This window comes from Gekko japonicus, unplaced genomic scaffold, assembly GCF_001447785.1.
Source record: "Gekko japonicus isolate JY-2015 unplaced genomic scaffold, Gekko_japonicus_V1.1 scaffold191, whole genome shotgun sequence".
NCBI classification, from domain to species: domain Eukaryota; kingdom Metazoa; phylum Chordata; class Lepidosauria; order Squamata; family Gekkonidae; genus Gekko; species Gekko japonicus.
Window position 1 is genome coordinate 1,250,850 of NW_015175362.1, and position 20,094 is coordinate 1,270,943.

The 20,094-nt window shown below is 41.3% G+C and overlaps 1 protein-coding gene across 3 annotated transcripts in view; it reads right to left on the reverse strand.

The window, feature by feature from the left end:
• The window catches only part of PSIP1 (PC4 and SFRS1 interacting protein 1), a 48,204-nt gene that overhangs the window by 8,596 nt on the left and 19,514 nt on the right, over window positions 1–20,094 (reverse strand). For all 3 annotated transcript variants that reach the window (XM_015425411.1, XM_015425410.1, XM_015425409.1), the window contains exons 5-13: window positions 18,671–18,787; window positions 16,201–16,302; window positions 14,836–14,898; window positions 14,070–14,187; window positions 12,827–12,902; window positions 10,800–11,028; window positions 9,679–9,797; window positions 6,934–6,989; window positions 5,791–5,861 (exon numbers count right to left, since the gene is read on the reverse strand). In XM_015425411.1, coding sequence (XP_015280897.1) covers window positions 5,791–5,861; window positions 6,934–6,989; window positions 9,679–9,797; window positions 10,800–11,028; window positions 12,827–12,902; window positions 14,070–14,187; window positions 14,836–14,898; window positions 16,201–16,302; window positions 18,671–18,787 — 951 coding nt within the window. The remainder of the gene's footprint in view (window positions 1–5,790; window positions 5,862–6,933; window positions 6,990–9,678; window positions 9,798–10,799; window positions 11,029–12,826; window positions 12,903–14,069; window positions 14,188–14,835; window positions 14,899–16,200; window positions 16,303–18,670; window positions 18,788–20,094) is intronic.

Genomic DNA, 20,094 nt, shown 5'->3' on the forward strand with positions numbered 1-20,094 from the left:
CCTTCCAGATCTAATAAATAAGAAAAAATTAGACATTCCCCTTCTCTTCCTGTCTATGCTGACTTCAAATGTCTGTTAATGGCTTGAGAGTGCTGCAGGCCACTGATCTGCCTAGGCATGGGTATAAAAACAGGGTTGCACCTACCTGTAACTGTTGTTCATCAAGTTATTTTTTGTGCAGGCACACACTGGGACTGCACTTGCACAGGCTGGCCACTGGAGGACACTTCCAGCATTTTCTAGTTAAGTACTTTGTGGGAGCACTTCCCCCTCAGAGGGTGCCAGGGACCATTTTCCTGCTCAAACTGTCCCGTACTCCCCTCCCCTCAGTTCTCCTAAGCTTCGTTAGCAGCATACATGAAGAGTAGGAGAGAGCTCACAGCAGGGCAGTAGGGAGGGAATGTGTGCCTGCATAGAAAACAACCCGATGAACAAGTTACGGGTAAGTGTGACACTGTTTTAATCTTTGGTCTTGTGTGCAGTCTCACATTGTGAGACTAACAAGCTACTCCCTGTGGAGGCAGGAGCAAGGCTCTCACTGGAACTGCCTGGCCAACCGCTTTCTCCCTTCTTGCACTTATGTCTACAGAGTAATGCTTAACAAGCATGTCAGAACACGACCACGTGGCTGACTAGCAAATGTCCATCAATGGAGTACCTTGACAAAAAACTGCTGAAGTCACCTGAGAGTGTGGAGTGCACTTGCACTTGGCTTGTTGCAGAGATGACCAACCTAGGTGTGGCTGCCTTCCCCTTAGAGGGGCCAGAATGGCCAACAAACAACTGTTAAGTCTTACGGAATGCCTGTGTCTGTTTAAGGTAATAAATAAAGCTCTTCTGACATCTAACAAATGGAGGGTCCTTTCTAACTCCCAAGTGGGTGATGGAAAACAGACAGGCAAGACCATGTCTTGTGCTGAATGGAGAAGGGACACCACCTTTGGGAGAAACTGTACAGTAGGGTGTAGGAATGTGCATTTCGGGATCCCGAACCGAAAAAGGAACTTAATAAAAGGAGGGTTGGCTTGTACAGCCGCCAGCTCTCCCACTCGTCTAGTAGACATTATCACTATCAAAAACACTACCGTAATAGACGATTCAGACTACATAAAACTAGTGGTTCAAAGGGTGGCAACATTAGCTGTGAGAGAATCAGACAGAGATCACTGAGGTACTATACTAAGTAAGTCCTTTAGAAACCTTCTAGAGCAGAGGTGTCGAACTCATTTGTTACAAGGGCTGGATTTGACATAAATTGGATTTTGTCGGGCCGGGCCATGTGCGTCATAAAATGTACAGCCAGGTAGCATATATATAAACTTTATAAAGGGTGTGTGTGTGTTAAAACTAATATTTGTCTGCAAAACTGAAGTTCCTTGAGTTTGTTGAACTCTATAACTGTGGTTAACTCTCCCCCTGTTAAAAATATAAGCTACAAATATAACTGGTCTGAGCCTAGGACCCAGGGGAAGAACATGAAATGGCTGAGCATTGCAAGCTTCTCCCCCCCCCCCCCCGGGCAAAGTCTATTCAGAGAGGGAGTGGCTCTCCAGGGTCTGGGGTGTGTGTGTTACAGGGTGGTTTGAGATAATAATTTTGGGTGTTCTCTTCAGCACTTCTTCTGCTATTGTTCCATTGGAGCGCCACATTAGGAGGGTGTGTGCGTGCGTGTGTGTTAAAACTAATATTTCTCTGCAAAACTGGAGTCCCTTGAGTTTGTTGAACTCTATATTTTAAGGGGAAAGATTGAAGGTCAAAGACGGGGACAGCAAAGGATGAGATGGTTAGACAGTGTCATGGATGCAACGAACATGAAATTGAGTGAACTTCAGAGGACAGCAGAAGACAGGAGGGCCTGGCGTGACCTGGTCCATGGGGTCACGAAGAGTCGGACTCGACTGTGCGACTGAACAACAACAATATTTTAACCGTTAGTCCCAACTCTTCCCCCCTTAAATATATAAACTACAAATATAAATGGTCTGAGCCAAGGACCCAGGGGAAGAACATGTAATGGCTGAGCATTGCAAGCTTCCCCCCCCCCCCCCTCGCAAGTCTACTCAGAGAGGGAGTGGCTCTCCAGGGTCTGGGGGGGGGGTTACAGGGTGGTTTGAGATAATAATTTTGGGTGTTCTCTTCAGCACTTTTTCTGCTATTATTCCATTGGAGAGCCACATTAGGAGGGTGTGTGTGCACCCGTGTGTGTTGAAACCCGGCCTCATTTACTGTAAGGAGCTCCGCCTCGGCCTCCTCCTGTGCCCCTCCCCCTGCTGGGCCGGACGTGTTGGCCTGCCCTGCCCTCTGGACACTGCAGCCAAGAGGAGATCCCCCCCCCGCCCGCCGCCTGCTGAAGAGTTAATGCTTTTCATTAGACCCTCTGTCTCCACCATTTCCCCTTAACCTTGCTGTACAAGTAGGGAAAAGTGTGCCTCTCTCTGCCAGATTGGACCCTGGAGGGTACCTTTCCCTTTGTACTCCTGGCAAGATACTTGACAGAATTCCAACAAGTTTCCCAGCGAACCTTGACAGATCCCCCCCCCCGACCTTTTACAAACAACTTGATCTGCTGATTCCTTCCAAAGGCTTCCCCTGTGCCTTGCAAATATGGCAGCCTGTGCCTGCATGTTCAGGGAAATCTTTTTTGCCAATCTCACGCACAGCTGGGACCTGGGACGCAGAAACACGGCTTGTGAAACACCTCCTCTTGTATTATCTCCCCCTGAGAAACAACACCCTTCCCAACAAAGTTCAGAAACATTTGATTCCTTCTGAGATGTAAACTACTAAATCATGCACAGGGTATGAAAGCTGCGGCCAAGTTTCCTTTCTTGTGTTTTGTATTAAAAGTACATACAATTTGACTCCCCACCAGTAGTGACCTAGTAGCTTGCAACATTCCCCTTTCCTCCCTTTTATTCTCACAACAACACTGTCGGGTAGGTTAGGCCATGAGATTGTGGCTTTTCTTCCATTATTAAAAGATTTTGCTGAGCATATAAAAAAAGCTGTGATCTTGCACAAGTCCCATTCTCTAATATCACACCATTCATACAAGTAGACCATTTTTTTGAACAGTTTTTTTGCAATACTTTATTTTTCATGTAACTATACAGGTACATTGGTGTGATAAGAATGTAACTTCCTTTTACAAAACAAACCAACCCCACTCATATATAGCAAAGGTCACTGCTAATTTGCCCTACTAAGAAAACCGGACTTTAAAAAGCTGAACCCAGGAGGCTTTGTATAGCAACTATCACAAAAATAAATAGCAATACTAGCTTGATCTGTATTTTCATGCTTGTTGTAGGGTAGCTTCCGGTGATGTCAGGGGGTGTAGTATATGCAAATAATAATGAGCTCCTGCATCTCTTTTTCTATTAAATGACCCCTGGTTAAAACTAATATTTCTCTGCAAAACTGGAGTCCCTTGAGTTTGCAGAACTCCCTGGCTGGTCCCCAAACTCCCCCCCCCCCATCCCCCCCCCCATACATGCCTGTCTAAACTAGAAACGTGGGGGAATAGTGGGATTTTGCAAAGCAAGTTTAAAAAGAAGAAGAAGCACAAATTCACAGCAGAAGGAACACCCCCCCCCCCCAGCTCCTACCTGTGATGAGGACTATGGAGGCTGGGAGTTGTGGCTGGGAAGTTTGGCAGCCCTGCCCTGTGCTTTGTGTTCTCAGAGGCAGCTTCGTGTTCTCTTTATACTCCCAGGCAGCTCTAGCTTAGAACAGCAAGGATGGCCAGGGGAGGGGGAAGAGAGAACAGCCCCACTCCCGGGCTGGATTAAAAGCCTGGGCGGGCTTGTTCCTGCCTGCATGTGGGCCATAGGTTTGACACCTTTGTTCTAGAGTTTTGATGTGAAAACACCATTTTATAAGCCCCTCTCTCAAAACAAGTGTAAATAATAGGGTCTGGTCTATGCACTTACAAATATAAACAAAAAAGAGTTTAAACAGTATTTAGTAAGGAGTTAGTAAGGAGTGTCACTTGGATGGTACTTAACTTTCAAAGCAACAGGCAGAAATGCCTCTTTTTGTTGGGCATATAATACTGCAATTTACAAAAATTACTAGTGGGGCAGTCACAAGGTCACTGATCTCATTAACCTTGTTATCTCATTTTTTGAGAGTTACTACCATGTTAGATCTAGTGAATGCTGTGAGCATAGGAGATGCTCATGAAATCTGCAGATACAAAATTGGGAGGGGTATCAAATACAGTAGAAGACAGAATCAAGATACAGGATGATCTTGAGAGGCTGGTTTTTAAGCAGAGGCTAGATGGCCATCAGACAGCAATGCTGATTCTGTGAACTTAGGCAGATCATTAAAGGGAGGGGGTAGGAAGGGATGAGTCAATGCTTGCCTCTTGTGGCCCTTTCTTACATGCCCAGGGAAAAGTCGATTGCCACTTTGGGGTGAGGAAGGAGTTTACCTCCAGACCAGATTGGCCAGGGATCATGAGGTTTTTTATCATCTTCTTCTGGGCATAGAGCAGGGGTAACTGGGGGATGGGGATGGTGCTTGTGAATTTCCTGCATTGTGCAGGGCGTTAGACTAGATGATCACTGAGGAACCTTCCTGCTCTATATTTCTAACCTTGAGGAATACATAGAATATGGAATTGTGGCATTTTGAAAACATATTTTTACTAATTTCATTTATCCTTCATGATATTAACTTGATCTCTTTTGTACAATGCAATTTTACATAAGAAACTACGTAAATATCCCTACTACTTAAAATACTAAGCTACTTTGATTTTTTTAGGCAGCCCCTCTTGTATATGATAAATTTTATCTTATTCTGATGTTCTGTATATTCAGATTAAAGCCAACCTTTAAAAGGATAAAACCAATCAAAGCTATTTTTAAAACAGAATCCAGCATCATTCAAATCAAGAGGACAATCTGTAGAGTGTCTAAATCAACTGAAATCAGTGGATTTAGGCTGGAGTAACTCTGCATGGGATGATACTTCAACTTTGGCAAACGTATCTTTTCCCCCCAATAAGATGGTGCTAAAAGTAATTCAATGGGAGATTTTCTCCACATCACCATAACTTGTTAGCTAACTGGCAGGAAAGAAATTCTTTTCAGCAGGGGAACTTCTCCTCTACACTTAGCCTTTAATTCTAAGAATTGTGGTAAATGATTTGCCTAAGAAAGCCCTGAAAACCCTAGAAGAGATATTTTAATAAAGTTTGCAAATGTAAAATTATCCATTAACTAGAAGAAGAAGAGTTGGAATTTATACCCTGCCCTTCACGCAGAATCTGAGCGGCTTACAAACTCCTTTTCCTTTCCTTCCCTGCAACAGACACCCTGTGAGGTAGGTGGGGCTGAGAGAGCTCTCCTGAGAACTTCCTTGAGAGAACAGCTCTGACAGAACTATGGCTTGGCCAAGGTCTTCCAGCAGCTGCAAGTGGAGGAGTGGGGAATCAAACCCGGTTCTCCCAGATTAGAGCCCACGTACTTAACCACTACACCAAATTGGCTCTCTAACGTAGGCCATATTTACTAGTTAGCAACTCCACCAGACAAATAGTCCTCTTCAGGAAAGGACTTGCCATTTCCCAAGTGTATTTCAGACAAAAAATTTTTTAGCTTTAGTTCATATATCATAAGACACAACAGTTTTATAAACATGATAATCCACCATTAAATCACAAAAGGTCACCTTCAGATAAAATTGCATTTGCAGAACAAATTTTTAAATTAACATTTATTAGACATTTAAGAATCTCTCTACTCCAATATACTCATGGATGTAATTTAACATACTCACAAGATGGTCAATTTTGAGTGAATTTTTTATTTCTGCATGTATCCTTTGAAGACGAGAGTCCATCGATGTTTCTAAAAAAACAAAATTATATATTTAAGGACACTGAATTCAAAATCCATTAGAAGAACAGAATTTTAAGCACCTCTGGGTAAATGAGTGACAAAGTAAAATATAGCACAATTGATCATTCCAGATACATCTGTAGCAACAACATAAAATAGGAGTCCAATGGCACCTTAAAGATTACTAGAATTTATTCCAGCATAAACTATCTCGAGTCAGAGCTCACTTCATCAGATGCACAGGAGTGTAATATCTGTTAGGCTGTTTTTATATTCACAACAGAAAAGCGAGGGGAAGAGAAGAAAAGATATTATAAAGACAGAATGTCAGTTCAGCAATAACTAACTTCACAATGTATCAGTTTATCTTGCACTAGATTTTACATTAATCCTATTTTGCCTTATAAAACAACAGAAGGCAGTAGCCCATATACACTCTGAGTGAACTGTTTACCCACTGACTCTTGCTTTAACCTGGTCTTGCTTTGTATAATCTCTCTTGCCCACCCCTACCTATTCTGTTCCAAGTGTAAAAGCATTAGCCTAATGAATGTACATATCAATATATCTGATGAAGTGAGACCTGATGTACAGAAGCTTATGCTGGAAAACATTTTGTTAAATTTTGAATTGCCACTAGAGTGGTGTTCTATATAACAGAATTGAAAAGCTAATAATCCTAACAATATAAACTGTCCTCCAAAGACGACTGGTAGTCAGATTTTATGCACATGGCTAGAACACAATCTTTGAAAAACAAAACCATCCAGCAGCTGGAATAATAATAATAATAATAATTTATACTAGATGATATACACATACAGGAAATGAATGTCTTAAGATTTTCAAAGTTTTCTCTATAGGTCACTCACGTATCAAGAAGAGACTCAGTTTTATCAGCAAATGCCCGTAACACAGAAACATTTTAACATATGAAATGGTTATCTAAAGCTATATTGATCTAAGGTTTTGAAATGATAGTATTATCTGCTGTATGACAGTACCCAGGTGCAGCTTGGTAAGAATTTATTCACTATCTAAGACTTTAAAGTGAAATAAAGAGCAAGCTTGCAGTATTGACCTCGCTTTTTCTCCATCTTCTTAGCTTCCGGTTTCTTGCCTTCTTCTTTGCTTTGTCTATCAAAATCACACAGTTTAAATGAGACCATGGCTTACACTTACAAGCACAGACGGGTAAAATGCCATATATGACAATTAACACAGCATCTCAGGAATAAAACAGACTTGTATGATGACAATCTGAATACCATAGGCAGAAAGCATTACAATACAGAACAGATCAATCAGATTGCAAGGGTAATTTTGACTAGTTCTCTTACTTTTGCTTCAGCCAATAAAGTAACAAGATCTGTGTATCTGAACTGATTAAGCTCAAACTTACATTGTAAGATGTAAATATCTGGATTACAGTGTTGGTCTGCAGTGTGGGATAAAGCAAGTTAATGTGTCTAAATTACCTAGGGTCTTGGAGCCTGCACCCTGGGAGATGGCTGTATTGCTTAAGAGCTTGCAGGCCAAATCATAAAGACACTGCTTGTCTATAAACAAATTCTGTGTTTAGCAATTACGGATAACCCCAAGTAAAAATCTTTCCAGATGCTATGTGATATCTTTGGAAAATCTACACCCTGGTACCACAAGGGTCACTTGGTAAATTTACTTAAAATATACTGCATTTCCCCTAGAATGGGCTCATGGCCGTTTAGTAAAACAATAAGAACCCTCCACACATTTCAGCCTTTGCTGCCATCACTACCACAAAATAGACATGATTATATGCTCTAACTTGTAATCAGGCAAGTTCTCTCCAAAATTTTCTCCACTTATGTTCCTGCTGTTTGCCTACTACAGAGGAGCTTGAGTAAATGAAGCAAAGGTACAGAAAGGGCTCTGCAGGATGGAAGAGGGCACTTAGGAGTCACTTTGTCAACTGCTAGGGTCACTTCCATATTCCACAGATTAATCAGGCTCTGACAACAGCACTGGAGCTATCAGGAACATCACATAGATCACTTCAGGGGCAGACCATTCTAACTTTTCTGAAATTTTGCAGCAGTTTTGCTTCTAGTCTAGGGCTTGATAAAATAGTGGACTGACAATGATAAGAGAAATGAGTTTCCATTACCAGAGCATATAGCATTTTATTGGAAAGGGGAACAGATAGGATGTGTGACTGTCACGTGTGTGGGCACTAAGATGTTTTGGGACTAAAAATCTTGAAGTCCTCAATGCTAAGTGTGAGACCATCTCCAGCAGTTCAGACAGGGAGATGGTTAGGCAGCAAGACAGGCAGTGCAAAGCTCCGAATCTGTCTCAATCCTTGGAACATACATTCAAAATCGAAACTTCAACCAAGCAAGTACATGGAGACCAGAAAAGGGGGAAAGCACCGCTTGCCTCAGTGCCCTTCCAAATTTCCTGGCCCACCATCATTTGTCATCCTGTCTAAAATGGAAGAAAGGCTGCACTCTCTCACTACCCTGGCAAGTTGAACAACAAACAGCCCCTCAATTATAATCAATTGAAACAGTAACTGGCAATCACCCTTGTGCCCCCCCCCCCAATGATGATTCCTCTTGTATCACTCCTTCAGAGGTGACCTGCTGCAGCAGTGTCCATTTTACATATCGTTTGCTGTCTCAGAATTAGCCATTCCACAGTGTTGCTGGTCTGGGGCCAGCAAAACTACTCCAGATGCCTGGATCAGGGGCATTACTGCTTCTTAAATAATTTATCTACTCAAATCTAACTATGGCTGTTATTACAAATACTCAGTAATTACAAATATTCAGTAATGCTGTTGTCAGAAACGGTAACAAGCTTCAGTGTGCCACACACCTGCTATAAAATCTTCCATCTGGACAAAGCCAAAAGGTGATTCAAATAGCAAATACAGGAATTATTCCTGAATAGATTTCCCAGTAATGAGGGCAAAGTGTGTGACAGTAACCTTTCAAAAGTCCTTTGGAAGATCTTGTTTATATCATATTTAATTGCCTGCCTGTGGTGCATGACACTCAGTCTTGCAGCACAATCTGGATTACCAAGTAACACTGTGAAAGGGGTTTGTTGGAAGATCTCATTGACTCTAGTATTACTGGGAAGTTGACTGCATAGCCACATCCTCCCCAGCTTTCTGAGTCTGGCCATGCTGACACCTAGTGCCAGTGTGGGGAGTAGGCCCATAGGGGCATCTGTCACAAAAAACCTCAAAACCCTCAGCTTTCAGAGTAGACAATGCTGAGCTGGCTGGACCAATGATCTGACTCACTAGAAAGCAGCTTCAGATGTTCAAAGCTGCAGTCTTGTGCACACTTATTTGGGAATAATTCCAGAAGGTTAACCTATAGCAGCAAAATAAAACAGGAAGCTAGTGTCATCTTAATTATTTCAGCTTAAGTATCTATGTGTCCTGTAACTAGTTATATCTTTATAACTGGCTGTATTTCTCATTCTTCTGAAATGTTGGTTTTAAATTGCCACGATTTAATTCTGGGTTGGCCAGTGAGTGTCTACCACATCAAGTTTTTATATAGTTCATCTCTTATTCTGAACTGGCTACTTGTATTTTTATTACTTTTGTTGTGATTCTATGTTCAAAGACTAAAGTGGGAATTTGGATTCTATTCTGCTTCTCATTAAAGAAGGAATGTAAGGAAAATATGTGTATATAATACTTCTCAACAGACTAAATGCTGCTCACAAAGATATGACCAGGTAAAATATGAAGACATTTCTTTTAATTTAATATCACCTTAGTCACATAATTGCTAAATATCTGCACAATCACTTAAGTTGTACTCACAGCTCTGTTTCCATTTGCTCTTCCTGCTTACGTTTTCTTTCTGCTACTTCACGCTCATGTTGAGCTTTTAAAATATTCCTTCTGTAAGCCCCCTGAACATTTCTTCCTCCTTTTTTCTTCTAGTAGTTCATTTTAGTTTTGAGTGGAAGGAAAAAATAGTTTTTAGACACTAAAGCCAAATGTCTGTGAGAACAAGTTCCTTCATTGTTCAATATTTATTCATTATTTCAGTATTAATGTGCAAGACTTATATAAGAAAACAAAATTTAAACCAGTTAGAAAGTAACAGCAAGCTAAAATGTCACAAAACCTAAGTTTCTTGTTTAGAAGATGTTAGAAAACATCAACAGCCAAGACAACTTTTAGTAGCTTTGAACAAACAATGGTATTGATCTCACAGAAGAAAATGTTTTGAAAGCAATGTAAACCTTGCAGAATCAAAGTAGGAAAAATTATAGCGCAAATTCAAGAACTATAGATTTTACATTTTTGGTCCCATGACTGCATCAGTTTTCAAACTTTTACTTTGATATGTTGAAATCAAATTCCAAAGGCTCAACATCATGGAATATCTCAGCATGTATATTCAAAAATATGTAATTGTGATCACTGTCACCTCATTCTACTGAAATAACATCAGACATAAGGCCCTAAAAGTATTTATGATATTCATCCTGTATACAATTGAAGTTGACAGCAGCTTTACTGCTGACACCCATGAACATAGGTTCAAATGAAGTGTGATTTGAACCCTAAGCAGCAGAAGAAACTTGGGCTGCATTCAGCTATTACAGCTGCATTCAGGTATCACAACAAACTAATTTAAATACAGATTTGTCAGTGTCTGATAATATCATAACTTGTTTGCTGAGCTCAAGTGCTCCCCCCTCACCTCCTCAAGCACAGAGTTTGATTAAGCTCCACCTTGCTATTACATCTGCAAACACAGGAACCAAACTGTGGTCATGCCCAGACACTCACAAACTTCTTATTAGAGTTTACTGAGATGTCTGAATGCAGCCTGTGTTCAATATGGACTAATTTAATGTAGCTTTACATGCCTACAACTGTAAAGCATTTCCTCACTAACTGAAAAGGAACATTAACAGAAAGATACATACTTTATTTCCTTCCTGTTCTTCACCATCATCTTCAGAATCAGAGGCTGATGCTGATCCCACTTTTGTGATAGTTTTCCTTTTTGTCTCAACTTCCTTTTTGCCCTCTTTTTTGTCTGCATCTTTCCTTAGTTTTTCTTCTTCCCTGTTACTTTCCTCATCCCTTTTCTGCTGTTTTTTGAGTGGTTTTTCTTCAGCTCCCTTTCTTTTATTCTTATCTTCCTCATTAACACTAAAATAATTCCAAAACAAACAGAACATTATTTATTTTCCCCTGCAGCTGGACCCAAATCCCTTTTTTGCAATGCAAGTCGATACCCAGACATCTAAGAGTCAGTTCATATAGCTGGCAGCTCACCTCCCCTCACCCTTTGCATACCATCGCCTGGAAAGCATTGTGTTGCTGGTTAACATGCAAGCCCACCAAAGACTGAAGGCACCACAGTTGTATGAAATGGAATCTCAACGTAAGAGTTGTATGAACAGATCTCATGATGTGTGTTACTATTGATGCTCAAACTGACTCTTGGGAATTGGGCAAGTTGCATACAGTCTACACACGGAAGCACACGTTTATTCAGCTGAAGACCCTGCTGGGTGGAAAATACACACATTCATGCAGATGATTACAACTGGGTAACCAGCTGGATGGGGGGAAAAACCCCTAAATCCACTGTCTAGTCACTGTAGCAACTGTTAAGAAACTAGTGGCAGACAAAAGTTGCCTATTTTTTCTTTGTCTCTACTGGGTTCAGTGAGAACCATATTTGAGATATGGTTTGAGTTGTTACTCTTTCTCAGGAAGGATACCTAGGTAGGAGATTAGGTGTAGTCTATTTATGAACAACAATAAAGCACACAAGTGAGGGGAGCCATGTCTTTCTCTTGTTCCTTGCTTCACTGTGCTCTGGAACTTAAATCCACCCCCACCCCGCTAAGTTTCAACAGCAGAAGATAACTAAGCTGGGAGAAAAAATATATCAGTGTCTGAAAGAAGACACAGAACAGGACATGGTTTAGCTCCCCTCATCCTTTTGCTCCATGCTGTTTCAAAATAGAACATCCACATCCCTTGTCTAAAACACAGACACACATATACATGAACAACGGGAGGTCTCTTGTCTCTTTTACCCATACTGGAGTTCACAGCTTAGAACACAGCTTAGAACATGTTGGATCAGACCAAAAACTCATCAAGTCACAAGTGCAACTCTGTTTAGGATTGCACTGTAAGAGTCTCACAGAAGGAAAAAGTATTTCAGATTATTCCTTATCAAGAAACTTTCACATTTTAAAAGCAAGGTTTGTTTCTAACTCTTTTAATTCTTCCATTCAAACAGCCCCTCCCCTGCTGAAATAAACTCTGATAATAAAATTGCACCTGCATTTCTCAGGGGTATGGAGGTGACACAATGAAGTGGGTTATGGGAAAACTGAAGAATGAGGATTTGGGAATAGACATATGGGCACCTGGCAACCAAAGGGGCTCAACCCCACAAACGAGACGTCACTTATACATGGGTTGTTTACCCCAGCTTGGATGCTTTTGGGAAGTATTTTTTTTCCATTTGCTTCCTCACAGCACTGTTCACCTCACAGAGGTATATCCATGCACCTCATAGAATCTCCCTATCTTTCCCAAGCCTACATTGCTTCACTGTTATGGGAAAAATCGCAGCAAAGCTAGGACGACGGCCAGGCTGGATCTTCCTAGTTTCCACCTACACTGGTGCCATCTTCCCTGCCTCAGTCCCTTACAGCAGCAATTGCCCCACCACCACTAGCGTATCAGCCAGGTGGTAAGCAAGGATCAGTGTTCCAAAGCATTTCATATTTTGAATCCACGTCTTTGAGCTATGGGTTGAAAGATGCTTCAGTAAGCTGCTGATAGTTCTAATGTTTGTAAATACAGGATGTTTAAATAAATAAATAACTAATTCATCAGCCTCCTGTATTAGGGGGCTATAAGAAAACAAATGCTGAAACCTTGTCAGAACGAGAAAAATATCAATGCTTAGAAACAAACTTACATGTCACTCTCAGGTGGACAAGGTGTCTTCACCAATTTCGGTCTCCCTCTAGGTTTTGGAACCTTTACTTCAGTAGCTAATTCCATAAAGAAACATCTACTTTAATTTAAACTTAGTTGCCTAAAGTTTAAAGCTGAACTATTATACAATCAACAATGTAATCTGCATAAATAATATTGTACAATTCTTAAACCCAATTCTAAGTAAAAGATTTTTTAAATTCAGAATTATTTCTATGACAAGCCTGATAAAATCTGACTTCACTGGATTTTGAAATTATCACTACAAATGATGCATTATAGACAGGGCCGGCTCACCCGCTAGGCGAACTAGGCATTTGCCTAGAGCGCGGGCCGGACCTTAGGGTGCCAAACTGGACCTGGCCACCCCACCAAAGCCCCCCAAGCCCCCGCCAAAAGCCCTGCATCTCCCTGACCGCCGCTACCGCCGCCTTTCTCCCCGAGTCCAGCAAGCGCTGACCCCCCCTCCCGGCCGTGTTTCTGGGAGGTCTCCAGGCCCCACCGGGAGGTTGGTATCTGTGCTGAGGGGGCACGGGTGCCACAAGCTAGCCTTGCCTGGAGCGCGCAGAAACACCTCGGGCTGGCCCTGATAATAGAACATCTACTGTACTACTAACTTTTGTTTCTCCAGCTACATGGAAGTTCTGACAGGACTCTGGATCACATGTGGATAGTCTGGATTCAGCCACTCATTGGGTCCCCCTTGCAACATCAGAGTGCCAGATGGGGCATCTGTGACCGGAAAATGCCCTACAAGCTGCCAGCAAGAAATGCTGGCAGCTGCTCCACTGTGTGTTTTTCCCCTACGAAGGTGCTGATCCAAAATGGAGAGCCATCACCACATCTGTGGAGCTGAAACCCCACCATGTGCCATCTCTGCAGCAGAAGACGGCCCTTGGGAGCATGCAGACACATCCAGCCTCCTGGCTCTTCCCTACCCATGCCCACTGAGAAGGTACAATGTGGGGTTCCGCACATCAACGCCATGATCCCAGCCTTACCACTCTGCTGCCCCAGGTCCCCACCAATAAGGCTCATCCACTGTGTGCACTCCAGGTGTTGGTGTTTGTTGCAGAGTATGAGAGGTAGGAGCACATGGGGGATGCTGTGCAAGCCACATGATCCTCGCAGACATAACAGTGGCAAAAAACTTCATTAACTGATTCAGCTGACTGTATACATTAAGAATATATTAACGAGCAATGGTCATTTTTATAACTTACCAGCTGGCCTTCCTCTTTTAGGACTTGCTTTTGGAGCTGCAGCTACTGCTGTTGCTACTGCTCCTGCCGCCGCCACCACTGCTGCCACCTCCTCTTCAGCTTCTGCTTGTTTTTCAATCTGAGCGAAATAAATGCCTTTATATAAATACTACTGTTCCAATTGCTACTAAGAGCCTATATTTTATAAAGAAGATATATATTTATATCTTGGAGTCACAGTAAACTTAACAGCATGTACTCAATGTAAGGGTGGCGTGGCATAATCCATTTTAGTTGAACTTTCTTCTCAAGATAAGTATCAGTGAAACTCAGAGGTCTCACTGTTCACAGAAACATACATAAAATACATTTTCATGAAGCCACAAGTGTTCAGAACAAAGCTTGAACCTTTAAGACCAACAAAGTTTTATTCATGGTATAAGCAAGCACACTCCTCAGATACAGTGTTCAGTTAGACTGATAAGACAGGGTTGCCCATTCCCCCTGGTCAGGATGCCCCATCAGTCACTATCTCTCTGCCTCTCTAAGCTGTTAAGAGGATAAAAAAAACCTTCTGCGCTTCAAGGGCAAGATACCAAGAATAGTATTGCAGAAAAGAGACCCTAACTATCTTAAATATGGGCATACTGGACAGTAGCAACCTAATTTAATGTAATGTAGCTTTCATAATAAATTGTTCAGTGAAATACATAAAGGCAAGCTGTATTTTTGAACAACTAATAATGCAATTTATATTTAAAAAGCTATATCACAGTGAAAGTATTACCTTTCTTTTTCTCCCCCTTCTAGCAACTTTTGGAACTGGTACATCACTTGCTTTCTCTGCATCCTAGAGACAGGAAAAGTAGAAGCATTACTTATGAATATTGTCTAATTTTGACATTCAAAAGTCCATAATGGGAAAACACACACACAACAACAATTTTGTTATGGGCATCAATATAGGTCATATATTGAGCAATATTATTTGAAAATCATTTAAAAGCCCTACACCAAACTCAATAGAAAGCATGCTTAAAACAAAAACAGCAGATCCTACTCAATGTATTTATAAATCCAGTGAAAAGAAAACAGAGTGAGAATGGCAGCAAAAAATGGTTTTTCCATCGTTAAGTATTACTGGACTTTTCTTCAGTTGATTATGCAAAAACGGCTCTCAGAGAGACTAGAAATGTATAACCCTCCTCTAAATTGTTAAAGCAACACCACTGCACCAGGTTAAAGTGAATTTAACAGTAAATCTGGGTTTACAGATGAGGGACAGACCTGTGGTCACCTCTTCCACATTATGTATAAACTAGGAAAAAAGCCCATTGTGGAAATGAATACAATGGCCTCTAGAAAGAGGCTCTGGGTGGGTGCCCCAGCCTTGGACACTCAGTGTCAATTTGCTGTGGTGACCTCAACAGGGTATAATGACACTGAGTCCACCATTTTCTCCAGAGGAACTGATCTCTGCTACCTAAAGAACAGTTGTAATTTTGAGTGATCTCCAGCTCTCACCTGGAGATTGGACACATTTTACCTCAGAACAGCAAACTGTTTAGAATGTTAGAGGCAAAAGCCAATCAAGCTGCAGATGCAAACGACCTCTGTGTTCCGAGGCAAAGGCCAATGAGGCTGCATATGCAAATAACCTCTGTGTTCTGACTGGCTATGAAGGGGGAGAGAAACAGCAAAATGTTTAGAATGTTCGAGGCAGGACTTAGGCAAAGCAGCCAGTGGATAGGGAGACCCTCTGATAGACAGATCAGAGAGTGAACTGATTTTGGAGCGTGTGGAATGTTCTAGAGAAGTGCCACCACCATTCAGCTTTTATTTATAAGGGAGATTCTCTCCCACCCCTGAAAGTGCTTAAGAGTTGTGTGACTGCTGGTAATTCAAGTTAAAATATACTCTCAAAGTCACATTAACAAATTATTATTAAACCTGGTTCTTAAAGTGCATATAGGCACATAAGCAGTATCATTTCAGTTTAGAACAGTAATGCACACATGTGTGGAAGGGATCAATTATTCATATGGAAATGAACACATGACCAGAGGGATAGTTTCCCAGTTTTCAGTGTTAAGTGCAAGTCACAAATAAATCAGACGAGAACAACAAATTTAAGTTCCCCTAGTCCACTTACTTCACTGTTAGGTTTTTCTGAAGGATCTTCTTCTTTTGGTGCATCCATTTCTTTTTCTTCCATTTCAACTTCAGTGGGTATATTATCCTGTTTAGTAGATCCCTAATGAAAAACCAGTATCACAGTATTCCAATTATATCCATATGTAGACCTTACATGTTTAGCCCTACCTATTCGTATTATTACAATGTTTCTAATTCTAACCCAGTCTCATCAGATCTCGGAAGCTAAGCAAGGTCGGGTCTGGCTAGTATTTGATTGGAGACCTCCAAGGAATATCAGGGTCATGGTGGGAGGCAGGCAATGACAAACCACCTCTGAATGTCTCTTGCCTTGAAAACCCTACAGGGTCACTACAAGTCAGCTGTAACTTGGCAGCACTTTCCATCACCATTTGTTCTGCCACCACATTATGTAAAGTGCTGCACATTAGGTTCATGGCTCAGGAAATCAGTTAAAATAGAACAGTTTTCTTCGTTACTTGTTTCACTAGATGCAAGAGACAGCAAACACCGAGAAAAGACTAAACTATCTATCTGATGAAAAGGGTTTCAGGTAACATGTTTAAGCCACAAATAATCAGTTAGCTTTTATACTGCTTCAAAACTCCTTTTGCTTCAAGAGACTAATATGACTTTCCCCTTTCTCATTAATGCAAAACAGGGAAAATTTATTCAAATAATCAAAAAGCAGCAACAATTACGCAGTAACCACAATTGTAATCCAACCAGCCACATTCAATCTACATGAAAAGCCTATTAGTTTGTGATGGGTGTGAAGATAGTTTGCTTGCCACCCTCACACATTCCCTCCCTCTTCTCCTGTTCAACCAATTGAATTCAGCATCTAAATGCAGGCACCTTGGCAAACTGGTGTGTATGTGGTATCCTTCCACAAACCAGGATTTGAGTTTGAGGGCAAGAAACTTTCCAGTTTGCTCAGGTACCTGCTTTAAGACACCACTAAAATTTGATCAAAAGCTTGCTAGTTTGGGAATTTTCAGTCACCCTCTATGCATAAGGGGCAGATGAAGAGTATATATAAGCATGGCAATCAAGTCATGTTCATACCCATCACCGAACAGATAGAGGATTGTTGTGTTGCCTGAATGCAGCCATAATGCAAATCACATCTATATGATGTGAAAGATGCACTATTATTAATGTAGCACACTAGAATGTTATTTGTGAGTTATCACATATAGCATATATATTTGATTGTGGGACTCATTCAGTGTACATCTTCCTTTTCTTTGATTTCCTATCAAAGAGAAGGAAGGTATAGTAAAGCAAAGGAGCAGTTATGTTCTAAACAAATTATGAAAAGGCACGCAACAGTTTACTCTCAAGTCAAGATTTCCCTAAATGCATATATTTACCCCCTTAAGGTTGCGTTAAAGAAAATTATTCAAATATACATAACCTACTACCAGAGGTGCAGTCATTCTGAACTCATTTGTCTGTACTCTATTTTATACTCTTAATGGCTTATAACAAATCAGTTTTCTTCTTTCCTCCCAACTCATGTGGTTCTTTTGCATGCTAATGGCCAGCAAATGAACTTTATTTTCAACCTGTCTTTGGACATATATTGGTTCAGGAGTTAGCAATTCCATACAAAATGTAGAATCAAAACACTAACACTGTTCTATAGCTATATACAGTCTGCCTGTAGAAATCTACTGACAAGAATTCATCCGTTGTCTTTCCTCTAGTTCTATGATGCTTCCCCTCCAAAAAGTGGCTGAATACTTTTGAAAGTGAAGGTGTTTCACTTGCCTTTGGCAAACGGGAAAGGGATACAGACCTAACTATTTTCCTAGTATAAGTTCGCATCAACTAATCTAAACAGAACAGGCAAAAGGGACCTCAGAGCTGAGGCAGCTGGCTACGAGAAAAAGAGAATTTTCCATAGTGGCAAGCTTGCTTCTAGAATGCTTACCATCTTCAGGCTCACCTGGCACCCATTTCTTTTTACACTTCTCTTTACTCAAGGCCAGGGATGGTCACAAACCAGGAAAATGGAGGTTTGTCCTGGCAGGCGGGTGCTCAGAGGTGCAGAAATCGAGGATCTTAGGGTCCAAAGTGCAAGGAGGGGGGAGGTCTAGTGCAGGAGGGGGGGTGGCAAGTTGGCAGTACAGATGGGCAAGTATGGCAAGGGTAGCTGGTAATGACAGACAGGTGCCCAGAGGCGCAGAAGTCCATAGGGTCCAAAAAGCGAAGCGGGGGGGGGGGCCTAGCACAGGAGGAGGGGACAAGTTGCAAAGCCAAGTTGATGGGCAAGTACAGCAAGGGCAGCTGGTGATGCCAAGCCTGCAGAAGCAGAGGATCTTACGATGGCAAACCCTTGGATCAGCATGTAGGTTGTTTTAATTTCATATTAAAGGGCAGGAAATGAAAGAAATTTCAAGCACAGCATAGGGCCCTATCACAAAAATGCCCTTTTATACCATTTGTTCTTAATCACTTACTTTAAGAGCTGTAGTTTTTCTCCGTTTAGGAACCATCTTTTCACTTTCCTCTGTGACATCTGGACTGCTTTCTTGAGCAGTTTCTTTAACAACTGCAGCATCAATAGCAGGATGAGGCTATGGATAATTACCAGCACGTAAGTAAATCAACAGGAAATACAGATGTTATAGAGTAGTAATCAATTTCAAGGCAAGAGATTTTTGAATAAATTTTGATGGATTCAATATATACACACAACTTAATCAATTAGAACAACGGTAATTTGACTAATAAAATGCTTTTGTAATCAGGAAACGTACTTTATAAGTTTACACAGCTGAAGAGGTTGTGCTTAACTAATAAATGCCCAATGGAAACATTTCTAATTAAAATTTTAACAAGGGAATTTAATATGAATAGACAATGCATTCAGCAAAATCACTGTAATAGAGAAAGAAGTCTGGAAGTTGCTGGAGGTCTTGTGCCAAAAACCAGGGTCCAGGTTACTCCCACTGGGGCAGTGCTCCTGGCCTAATGTCTAAGGCTCTGGAATACTTCCCCTGCAGAAAGCTAAAAAGTATACCGCCGTTCTTCAACCCTGTCAGATCTTAGGAGAAAAAAAAATCAAGTGTCCCAGTTTCTCTTCTGTAACTGCTGACATTGACTTTGTTCCTCAGTTTCAGCAATTACAGATTGTCTTGGATTGCTAAACTGCCAGCATGCCAACTGTCCGCCATTGTAAACAAAGATTTTCTTTCTAAGGCTAAGTCTATACAGTGATGCTCTGGGCAGAGTGGTAATGAGAAAGCTAGGCAAATATGCCTTAAAATACATACTCTTTGCCTGTTTCCAGGCCAGCAAGACAACATGAAGTACAATCAAACATGTTTAAAAACAGTTATTTTATCTTCCACATAGGAAACTGGTAACAGGTAAGAGTGTGCAGATAAAGAGATTATTTACACATTGTCTTCATAATGACAGAGCACACAGATTCAAGCCTCCCCCTTTCTGCACACACTTCTGAAAAAAGAGACTGAGCTGCTTCCACTGGCTATAGAATGTTTCCAAAACTCAAATTACTTCTTCTCTTACTCAGCATCCCTGGAAAGATGATGTCTCAGCCACTGCCACTCACCCATCCCACATCAAGTGTGCTCCCCTTTTATCCTGGCAGGGTCTGTTTTTTCCTTAGGAGACAGGCAACCCCCCTCCTCCAAGCTCCTTCTGCATTTTCACTGAATGCCTGTCTATAAATCTGACAAAAAACTGATGCTGTCAGAGACAGTAAAAAGAGATGCAAGTAACAGAAGAAAAAGTTGTTGAGAACAAGTAGTGCACAAGTACTGGAAGTCCTCTCTAGCCCTACCACTTGTATTGGCTGTTGGTGGTAGACAGATGGTTCTTTTTTTCTGAAAATGCAGGTACCTGAAGAATAACAGGA